Source organism: Neodiprion fabricii, chromosome 6, assembly GCF_021155785.1.
Source record: "Neodiprion fabricii isolate iyNeoFabr1 chromosome 6, iyNeoFabr1.1, whole genome shotgun sequence".
NCBI classification, from domain to species: domain Eukaryota; kingdom Metazoa; phylum Arthropoda; class Insecta; order Hymenoptera; family Diprionidae; genus Neodiprion; species Neodiprion fabricii.
The window spans coordinates 2,877,352-2,889,048 of NC_060244.1; the positions used below are offsets into that span (position 1 = coordinate 2,877,352).

Genomic DNA, 11,697 nt, shown 5'->3' on the forward strand with positions numbered 1-11,697 from the left:
AATGAAAGAATACGAAAAATCCATCTAAGCTGTATTCTTTAATCACTCTGTAATACTTGTACAAAATATGTCCAGTTATTGCCGCATCTACAACGTTAATAAAAATGCTGCAACCCGCAGGACTTGTAATTATCAGTTACACAAGTGCGTGTAAACGTCAATTACCATTCGACCAGAAATCCTCGCCTTTTATTTTCAAGAAAAGTGTGACGAAGGTCCGGGTGGGTGCAATTCGAGAATGAAAGACGAATTAGAATTCTATGGACTTATACACCCTCGAATCGAATATTGTTACATAGTTAAAATAAAAAGAATGTCCCGGCAAGTCCACTAAAATTTACAGATTGATTTGACCATTTTTTAAAAATTTATCTGTACACGCTCTGTACTAAATTGTATTTATATTACTTAATACCAAATCTTCTTTCGTTTTTTTTTCTTACGGAAAATCGCAGGATATTGTTAGTAAATTGATTGTCAGACAGTAATATGGTTACTAGATAATATTAAAGTCATCGGTACTATTGTAAATAAAAATTGTCATTAATCTCAGTCATATTTCTTGAAAGCTCACTGGAAAAATCCTATTTTCCATTCCAAAAAAACGTGCGAACCCTGTAACGTAATATTTTACCCAATATTTTCAAGCCAATGATCGAGCCAACTCCAAAAGAGTTGTAGGCATGTCCCGGAGCACCTGCGGTAGCCCATCTTGCCTCTCTCTGACTCGTCTCTTGGCCTATTTTAAATATCGCGATGCACCCTTCGTCGCAGCCCGACAAGTTATTGACCTGAAAGAGACGTTTAACGTTCACGTATATTCGTACTGGAGGACAATCTGTTTTAGCCAATTTTAGCTTTCTCATTAAGATCACTGTTGCTATATTTTCTTGCAACTGTTGCGAAAATTTAATGCTCGTGCAGCAATAAATTGACGTTAAAGCCTTATTTAACTAAAAAACTAGAGTAAACCGAAGAAACTGATTTTGCGTTGGAATTACCAAAAAAGGATCGACGATAGCGCAAAATCGTTAGGCGTACCTCGTTTTTCGTAATACCAACAATATTAAAACAGTTTTTTCAACGATACCTCTTTTATTCAATTTTTCTAGTTACTGTAACAAATAAAAATTTTCGCTCTTTACGCTCTTACACAAGCATCCCGGTGTTGCGCAGCATCGTTGCTACAGATTTATAAATCATGTTATACTATCGCATGCCGCGAATGATCGTTGTCTTATAAAGTTGTAGAGCTTTGCGTTCAATGGGAGTACCCACACAGACCGAGTCCCGAAGAGCGATTTATCTTCGAACCCGTTTCGCGCCAGAGAAAGTTGTGACGTCGATAAATTCCCCGGTTCTATGTAATATTGATCATGCTTTTGCTTTCGCGCCGATTGCCTTATGATTTCGTTGATTCTGTGCGTGGCTCATCTTACACCCTGTTTTTTCTACGCGCGTGATTCGATTCGGATTTATCTTTTATACGCTGATCCATCTGGAGAAAGAAAAGAGGATGAAGTATGTAATTTTCGAAAGCCGACACCTTGTAATTCATTCTAAAATTGCGCAATAATAATTTTTTCCCTGATCTTTCGTTTATACGTCAACGTCGCTAACCTCAGCGTCACAGAAAGAAGATAACTCTGCGATTAATGGCGATAGATCGTTAGATCAGTGACCTTGGTATTTCCTACCTAGACATACCCGAGATTCACATCTCATATTTTTCGGTATTTATCAAAAGGCGGTATGCGGATCTAAACGCCGTAAAACTCGTAAAACCCGATTTCAATCTCAAGGAGTTTACGACTCTGACGCTTCGATTATTTTTTGTATTCATTCTATTCGTCGTCGTCATTATAATACTAATTGATCTCCGATCATTTGTAACTTTGGGCGGGGATTATATTCACAGGAAACCACGAATATATAGTTTCGATGAATCCACGAGCTCCGATCGTTTCAGATTCTCGAATTGAATACAACAATCTTGAGGTAGGAATTTTCGAACCACTACCGTACAAACGTTGATCCGATTGATTGAAACGGTCCTTGAGAGTCAAGTCCTGGGTTCTTTCGACTCTACGTACAATCACGATTACTCGGCCGTCTACCGTGCATGGGCCGAATGGTGGCATTTGCAACTTCTCGGTGTTACTGCAAGGCCGAGTGGAGGGTGAAGCATAAAAGAAGGCGGTGTGCGTAAAGCCGTGGTAAGTCAATTTTTACAAGGCGATTTGAAGGCGGGGGAATTATTAGCTGCAGAGGTTGTCCTTACCATTGGCACGAAAGGAGAGTTCGCGATTTATATACCGAGGACAAGGCTGTTTAAGCAACTACGCTTCAAGAATGTAACCCGAGAACTTGTCGCTGCAACGTTTCTATGTATCTACGTATACAATTCGTTTTTTACCGCGCGCTTATAGTAACTTTAATCCCATTTTTTCCCCTTTTACTATTTAGGTTTCTAGGATGCAGCCGTTAACCATAACCCTGCAGCTGCTGCCGCGCTATACTATCTGGCACGCTGATTGTTTTTCCTCCGATGTCACACGGCTTCTTTGTTCTTTCGCATTTTTTTTTCTTTTTTTTTTTTGTTCTCTTTTCTTTCTCTTTCTCTATCTTTTTTCCCTACCGTCCATTTCGTGCCTCGCAATTAAGAACGCGTATATGCAATGCATATTGAGATCACACCTGCACGCGATAATATCACGTTCACACCGCCGCCCCATCGAGTCAAATCAATGTTGGTGGAATCGAAAAAAACGGGGAAAATCGAAAATTTCAGAATCGATCAAATCCGAAGAAAAGATCTTTGTCCAGGGATTTTAGGGATCGCTGATAACTAATCTGAAATCAAATTTCAAACATTCAAAATGGTGGATCCAATATGGCGGACGAATATTTCAAATTTGATAGAATACGGTCAAGAACTTTATGCAGGGGTCTTCGGGGTCGTTCATTGGATTCACCATGCTGTATTTTTAAAGTCTGATTTCAGATTCGTAATCAGCGATCCTTAAAATCCCTGGACAGAGTTTTTTCTCCGGATTTGAACGAATTTGAAATTCTCGTTCGCCATCTTGAATTTTTAAAATCAAAATTCAAATTCGTAATCAGCAACTCCAAAAACTTGCAATTTATGTAAAACATGTATACGTGTAGAGGGGTAACTTTTTCGGAAATAAATTGTTTCAACGTTCATGTAATCATAACGAACATAACCTATTTAAATTGACAACATTTCAAGTGGACCGTTTTAATATATTGTAAGTGAGGAATAGGAATTGGACCGAATTCAACTCTAAGTGCGAACTATAAATTTGATCCTCATTCTCACATAATTCGTATAGAATTGAACTCGCATTTTGTTTCGGACCTTTATATACACACCATAACCGAAAGATTGAGGCAATAATGATCACTGTACGTATAATCATAAAACGTGCATGTATAACGGCAAGTATTACGTAATCGAATCATCAAAGTATTTCACGATCAGAAGCTAGGTTGCTTTCGAGCTCTCTATCCGCCAATATTCAACAACTTTGCTTTCAAACATCGTCGTAGTGAAGTACGTCGCTCTTCCCCCTCCTTTAATCTTAATTGACATTCCTTGTCACCGGCTCTGTTTCAAAGATTCTCCGCATTGCATTTAATAATGAATTTTTTTTCTCCATACGTCGATATAACTTCACGGCTAAAACTCTTTCTACCAGGCGCAGATTCGCTTATCATACCAAACTTCTTGCACGATGAAACCCTTTAGTCTTCACTCTTTCTTTTCCTGTGCGCGAATAAGATGTTTGTCGATGATCCGCCAAATTTTTGCAAAGGGCTACGCATATCGCATATCCGGTAGTTTCGGAACGTAAGTTATATACTTGGACTTGTGGCCGCAGGGTTGATACTTAAAATTTTCGTTGCAAATCCGCCCTCCCCCTCCATCACCGCCGTACTACATGGCCCTCGGTTTTCATCGATCTACACGAGCCTAGTTGCCTTGTACCTGCCTCTGCAGTGCCCTAAATATTGCTTTGAGAGGTCTTCATTTTTTTCGTACCTATACACATACTGCGATTATACCTATGTATAGTACCCTAGTCACTTTGAGATACAGACATAGACTCGGCTATACGTATATCATTGCTTTCACAGTCGACACAATGATCAGATCGAAACTTTGTATCTTAATGTTAAACGTACTGTTTATTACACGTACGTATACTTTTGAAGCCTTGAGATTGATTATAAAAAGTTGGGCTGGTTTTCTGTGGTAAAGCATATCCATAAGAAGTGATCTCCCGTTTCTTAAAACGTCCGGCTCTCCCGGTCAGGGTTGAATGCTATTCTAAATTTTTTTTCCCCGTCCTAATCTGCTCAGTTCGTGTCGTGCGTTTCTCTGTATCTCAGCATCTCTGCAAACTGGATTTAGATTTTACAATTTTTTTTTTTCTTCCGCCTCCCGTAACGCTGTATAAAAACAGATATAGCCGTACACGGTTGTTGTATTGTTTAGCAGTATAACCTGCACGATATTCGATGCTTGAATCAAGTCTGATACGCCATAACGGTGTATAAGATAAACTCCCTTCTCACTTGAGGTTTGAGAATTATATAGATTACTTCAGAGGCTGAAAATACTTTGTTAATTAACACTTTTCCTGAATTATCTTTCCGGTCAATTTCTATACGCCTATAATATAATCTTTTTCACAAATGTGAATAACAAACCGTGCACGGATCGTCCGGCAACAGTTGATGACAGTACGTTATACGCGTCAAAGCGGAGGCTGGAGACTTGACATCTCATATTGTAAACTATGTTAAACTAGTCCATGGAAACTGGAGGTTCGGCCTGAAAGCAATATCGAGTAAATTCATCGCGCAGTCGCTGGCTGCTTTCGCTGTCTGCGGAGAGATGACGAGCCCTTTGATGCGTGCACAACCGCCCTTCTTCAAAGTGCACCACGTACCGACCCGCAGTTGCAGTGGGCCGAGTATCATCAGCCATGTTCGCCACTCTGAGGCACGCTACATCAAATTTGCATTACCGTATCGGTGCTGCTTCTTCGACGCGTCGGATTAACCATCGAGCTTGTTGGACTTTCGCACTTGCATTTTGATTCCACGACACTGACGATCTTATTTATTGCATCGGTGTCATTTGTTGCGTGCGTTTCCGCCCACCATTCGTGGATATATTCTTCTTTCTTACAATTGTCGTCTACATATTCTTATGTCACACACCCATGGACAAGGACGTGGTTGATCTCATCATTTTTCTCGATGTTTGCCGGCTCTACTTACAAGCCAAAAAGAGGGCCAGGAACTTAGGAACCCTCTGGGCTATCCTCACTTTTATTCGCACCGAAAATCCCGTCTCCTTTTTACGCTGGTGCCAAGCCTACAACGTCCCTTACTTGATGTACCGCAAAACTCACCTTGCGAGACGACGGCTCGAAGATACTGAAAGAAATACCCTGAACCTTACGAATCTTCTTCGAATTTTACAACGATTGTTTTACTGCCGGTGTCTCCAACCTCCCGTAGTATCTAGTTGGGAGTTTGATTAGCCCTTTGTGGCTGCTGACTGCCGCTTTCAATCAACTAACGAATTGGGTAAGAAGAGAAAGAATTAATATGATTGTAAAAATAAACCTCATACTTGCATTCCGATGATTGCTTCAACTATTGGTAAATTGTTTTTAACCATTGAAACGGGTGAGTATTCATTCCTGCTCTTCCTGCTTCTTGGCTAGTCTGTTCAGCAGTTTTGAATTTTACCTGCGTCTGTTTTTTCGCGGTACGACTAATCGGCGTGTCATTTATTTTACCGTTCTTCGTGACTCCGTTTTATGGCGAATGCAACGCATGCAATTGAGTGAAGTGTTTCATGGAATATCACCGTAGTTCTACGACGTTGAAGTCAGCAAGATTCGTGTATAGAGGAGTATATTAGTATTCGTGTATATTCAACGAGTCGTGTTCATTTTATTTACATGTATTCGAAAAATAACTCAAGACCAAGAAAAAGATCGAAACTGCGCTAAAAAAAATATATATATATATCGTAAAGAAGAGAAAATCGTCTGCTGTTCAAACAAGTCAATTAACGGTCAGGTTTCTCCCATTCTCCATAACCAGTACAGGTATGATAAGTTTACAGAAATTCTCGAACTTGATGTAACGCGTATAATCGTCTACGTACATACACACCGCGCAGTAAGCGAGAATTTTTATTTTTGTGAATAAAATTGTACACGCTACGTCGGGATTACTTTACTTGACAAAGAATGAATAGAGCCATTATACAATTCATTCGTATAACGGCGGCTTGCATGATTCACCTGAATAATAATTAAACACTTTTAGAGTTGGTCATAAAACTGCAGGCTTGGTTGTCCAAAAAATAATTCGAGTGTCTGTAACCGGTAGAAAACTAAAATATGGAGTTTGTGAAAGTGCACAGCTTAGATCCAATTACTAGAATTTTATCTCGCCGATGTGGAGAATTTCTTGAAATTTGTATGCTTACAACGCAGTCCCGCTTAAGTGAGAATATGTAGCTGTGTCGTAATAAGTTTTCAAATAATAATAAAATCTGTTGAACGTCTGCGTTATTGTTATGTTTTGATTAAAAAATATTTGGATCAATGCACGTTATCTGCTTGGAAAGGTACGTACAACAGACTCCATATACTTTATCTGATCATTTCTATTCGGGTCACTCAACCGCGCCATGTCAATGATCATTGTCTCTTGCGGAGATGGTATAATTAGCGACAACGTTCAGCCAAGCTTACGAAAATTCTGTGTTCAAGACTTTATTCGATATCCGGTATCATTCGAAGTTAACATTCGAAGAATAACGACCATTTGTTGATCCTCGCATATAATACCATATTGTATTACATCTTGACGATGTTTAAGTTAGTAACATTGGTGAAAAATATCACTATTATCTTAATTCTAGAATGATCTTTAAGTAATTAGGATTTCGAATACGAATTACGAGTGTGTTTTGTTTTATTACGGTTTTGCCTGAATTTGGGACAATTCCAAAATGGCGAAGTAACGGTATTTTCTCAGCATGAATCGTCACTATAACGTTACTTACTTCAATGTATCACACATCTTCTCCAGACGTGCAAAAATTATAGAACAACCATCCACTGCGAGCGAGAATTGACAATTAAGAAACGAACGGACCTTGCGTAATATCCGCGACTCGCCAGAGCTGACGGCCTTTTATTCCGTGCACAGCAACCCAGTTCCGGGACCGGATCGCCTTAATCTCGATGAGTTACTTGCGTTAAAGGCATACCTATAGGTATACATTTGGTGGGCTACAGCGTAGCGCAGTACCATGGAAAGTATAATCTCCAAATTTTTGCCACCCATAATGTATGGACTTATTCGAGGAGATTAACCAAAACAGTCGAAGAGAATGGAGAAATTGTTATCTGATTTTTTAACAAAGAACATTTCTGTCAAAAATCATCCGGCGCTCACGATTACGCCTCGGCGACTTGATCTACGATACGTTCTTATAAGGTGGCACTGCCTACTTATCCATTATATTATACCACATGTACATACAGTTATTAATGTACTACGGTTATACATTATGGTATTGTTCATTTATTCCGCAAACAATATACCATTTTTTGTTGGGGTCAGACCATAGCCACACAGGGCCTTGAAACTTTACTTTTCAAATTGCCGACAGGTAAGCAAGCCCCTCTGCGAGGAGTACACGTTCAGTCTGCCAGATTTGCCGTTAATTGCGCAACGATTTTTTTTTTTTTTTTTACACACTTGCTCGGGTATCGCCACTCGCGTGTTGCGTGATGCCTTGGAGACTGTCGAGTAAATCCGGAACTTATTGTCAGTTCGTTGACCCCTAATTATTATTTCTTCGCATCTTCCACCACCTTCGATGGCATGGAAATCAATTAATTGACTCTAAGATGATTTGTACTTTGGGCTGAACGATGGACAGTGAACTAGAAGATAACGTTCCGGGTGAATTTATAATGCTTTACTCGCCCTTCAACCAATCGACTCCTAGGACTTCCAAATTTGAGATAGAATACTCAGGGTTACAAGATGTTAGAGACTGGTGTGTATAAACATTAATTAACAGACGTTTTTTCACGGGCTCAATTACTCACACAATTTTCATGACTACTTCGGTCCAGTTATTCAAAATATCTATGTACTAATGATCAAATGTGTCTGCGGACATATCATTACAGGCAGAGGAAAATATTGCCTAATTCTGTTACAGCAGTAATGCTAAGAGTGTGGATGTGGGTAAGAAACCGTCATCTTAACGAGAGGGATGTCTGAAAGTGACGGAGAGCAGACAGCTAGGTCTGTGGCCTTGGAGCAAGCATATGTCCACGAAGTGTACGAGCAATGCGCCGAGAAGACTGCCCAGAGTCGACACTGGCCTCGTATATATCAGTTTCTTGAAGAGCTTGAGCCTGGGGCCCTTGTATGTGACGTTGGTGAGTAAAGACAAGACGTCTTTCCCGGTATTCTTGGAATTTCTAGCATCAGAACTGAGAAGGACAATGTCTACCACTCTCCCGGCATCCTTATGCGAATGCAGTTGCCTGCCGATTATAATATCCCATAAATTATTGTCTCAGGTTGTGGCAACGGGAAGTATTTGAGCGTCAATCAGAGTATATTCAAAGTTGGGGCAGACAGGTGCAAACATCTGACGGACATTGCACGAGAAAAAGAAAATGAGGTATGCTGTGCACTACTGGAGTATAGCGGTATAACCAGAGTTATGAAATTGCACGTATTATATTTTGAATTCAAATTCCAGGTCTTGATTTGTGACAATCTGTCGTTACCTTTTCGCGATGACAGCTTTGATGCAGTTTTATCCATTGCTGTTGTTCATCATTTTGCGACAACTGAGCGGCGAATTCACGCGCTTAAGGAATTGGCAAGAGTATTGCGAATTGGAGGACGGTTGGTAATATCTGTCTGGGCTATGGAACAGCGACACAGAAAGGTGAATTGAGAACTATATAACTTTCAATTAGGCTGTAAAGTGACATTTTTCGTTGGAAGTCTTGACACATTTTACAATGTAATGTTTATTTTACCAGTTCGAGTCTCAAGATGTGTTGATTCCGTGGCCCAAAGCCTACTGTCTTAGCTCGTTTTCGAATGGAGCTACATATTCGGGAATTCCATATGCCGATGAAATACAACACAACCAGATAGCCCCAAAGGATTTTCTAACATCCAAGAGGTACTTGTTACCGCTTACCACACTGAATGTTTTCAAACTACGATGAAATCACATCTGATATGTGAACTGTAAAAATACTTGGAAGTGTAATCATTTTCAGAAATAGTCGAAAAAAGTATGGAACCAAAAGTTACTGGATTGATCCAGTGCTAAGCCCATCTCCCTCAACCAGCAGTCTCTCTAGTCCAAATGAAACATGCTACAGTTTTGTGCGCAGAGCCTTACAGGTGAGTCATTGCTCATTCTATTTCTGACAAACAGAATTTTACGCACAATAACGTTTTGGCACTTGTTTTCATCGAAGCTAATCACTGACGTTTGATATTCAGAAATTGGCAGGAGGTAAGCGCAACTGCCCTGGAAGTCGTCCTTGGTTTTTGGAGACTTGGAGCCAAAGCGGAGGAAAAGTAAAACGGCACATGCAACAGGAATATGATAGCGGGGATGTGGACGATTTGCCAATAGAATTGCGCCGACTTGAGGACTTGAATGCAACGCTCAACAAATATCCTGACACCCTGAGTGTCAAGTCAAAAAGCCTTGGTGATATTCTGGAAATACAACGACTCAACCTAGTGAGATCACGCTCTAGTATACCTGGTCTCTGCTCTACGTTAACATCTGATTCGTTCTTAAATGAAACGGCCGAAACTCCACCCCTTACCAATGCAAAGCCTAAGCTTGTGAAGCAAAAGTCTCATTTCATAGAAGATGTATGTGTAGAAATTTCTGAAAACACTGCCATTCAAGAACTCATTAAGGACCTTCCAGATTTTCAGGTGAATTTTCTTTCAGATCAGATATGCCAATATTATTATATTGTTGATTTATCATTTTTTTCGCGGCATTGATACCTCGTCCTCTAGCCTGGAAACCTTTATCATTGATAATAATACATTGTTCTGCAACGAAGGCTGCTTCTAACTCAATCTTGCTTCTCATTTCAGACTGTACAAAGGTTCCCCCTAAAACGTGGAAATGTACAGAAACAAAGCTCTCTGAACGAGGAGTTGATGTCTATTGATCGACTGAAGGAAAAGGAAAAAGTGCGAAGGAACATAATGAAGCAAGCTTCGCTAAACGAGGAGATAATATGTAACCGAAAAGCATTCGAAGCATTCAAGGATTCACTTTATTCTACGAATGCTACAAAACGATTCCAACTGTTGAAAAGTGGCCTTACAAATAGAATAAAACAGTCAACCACGAATATAGAAAAGGTGTCTGGTATGTCAATTAAAAACGGATTTGTCAAAATGCTCCAAGGTTGGACATCTGCTGAAAACGAAGATGAAACAAGCTGCAGTACGATGATGCCCTGTGAGCCGGTGTCGTCAAAATTGAAGCCCGCAGAGAAAGTTACGACGACAATAAAAAAAGATGCGGAAATAGTCGAGAGACGATTATCGCGTGAAGATGGATCAGATTCATCCAAGGACAGTAGTTTGCAAAGTGACACTAGTGTTGATTCGGAAGACAGTTTTGCTTCGGTTATTTACGTGCCAAAACACGACTTGTCATCCATTATTGATGCAATCTCAGCAACTCCTGGTTGTCAGTTAAGCGCTATGTCTGCTCCGCCTTCACCACGAGTGAAACACCCTCCTGATTTAATGGGACCAAGATTGAAACTGATTCCGATATCACCGCTGCTTAAACAATTTCCTGCCACCAGCAAGTCGTTACCACCGACAAGCCCACCTGGATTATCTCCTCGTACGCTAAACTCAATACCACCTAGGAAATTTTTTAGCGCTTTTTCTAGTAGTCATCAAACTTCTATATTTGATAAACTGATTTCTGCTGATGAGACCGACTTCAATTCTAGCAATCAACAGAAAATTACCGATTCTCAAAGTTCGGAGCTACTTGATCCACCCAGTGTTTGTACGGATTCTATAATAGAAAAACACAGCCCTACAAAGCAAGTATCACCGACTCAAGTAGAGAACGAGCCAATGTCGCAAGCAACAAACACTGAGAATGTCGTATCATTGGACGAAGCCCCTCTGGTCCCAGTACCCGAGGAAGTCTCGATGCCACGAGCTAAGATGATAACTGAGAAATCCAGTACAGAATCTATCAACGAGGAAGAAAGTCGTAAATCGAGATTGAATCAAATAAAAGAACTCCTCAAACAGAAACCAGGCTTTGCGACTAGATGTGCCAAGCCGTCGTTCCCATTGGTCCGACGTGCCTCAGCGGCTGCTCCTGGTCGCTTAGAAACAGTTACTAGGCCTTTGCCGAGACTCTTGTCTTTAGAACTATTCAATCCGGAAACAGATGATTTGGATAGCGACTCAAGTGGGGTATCGTCCCCTGAATCCGTCGGTTCTGTAATCAGCGTGATATCGGACGAGCGTTTCACGACAGTTAAAGGTATAGTGAAATTTTGTCAAGTCTTAATGTCCTAG

The 11,697-nt window shown here is 40.4% G+C and overlaps 1 protein-coding gene across 13 annotated transcripts in view; it reads left to right on the plus strand.

The window, feature by feature from the left end:
* Window positions 1-11,697, plus strand: part of LOC124185629 — a 28,161-nt gene that overhangs the window by 12,751 nt on the left and 3,713 nt on the right. For 7 of the 13 annotated variants that reach the window (XR_006871426.1, XM_046576560.1, XM_046576549.1 and 4 more), the window contains 7 exons: window positions 8,297-8,519; window positions 8,664-8,767; window positions 8,849-9,040; window positions 9,138-9,283; window positions 9,384-9,510; window positions 9,613-10,062; window positions 10,231-11,662. Coding sequence is in view for 12 of the 13 variants with exons in the window: in XM_046576560.1 (XP_046432516.1) it covers window positions 8,351-8,519; window positions 8,664-8,767; window positions 8,849-9,040; window positions 9,138-9,283; window positions 9,384-9,510; window positions 9,613-10,062; window positions 10,231-11,662 (2,620 nt within the window). In the remaining variant the exon portion in view is untranslated. Of the gene's footprint in view, window positions 1-8,008; window positions 8,129-8,264; window positions 8,520-8,663; window positions 8,768-8,848; window positions 9,041-9,137; window positions 9,284-9,383; window positions 9,511-9,612; window positions 10,063-10,230; window positions 11,663-11,697 lie in introns of all 13 variants that reach the window. The other 6 variants (XM_046576561.1, XM_046576553.1, XM_046576550.1 and 3 more) reach the window with 5 other exon arrangements.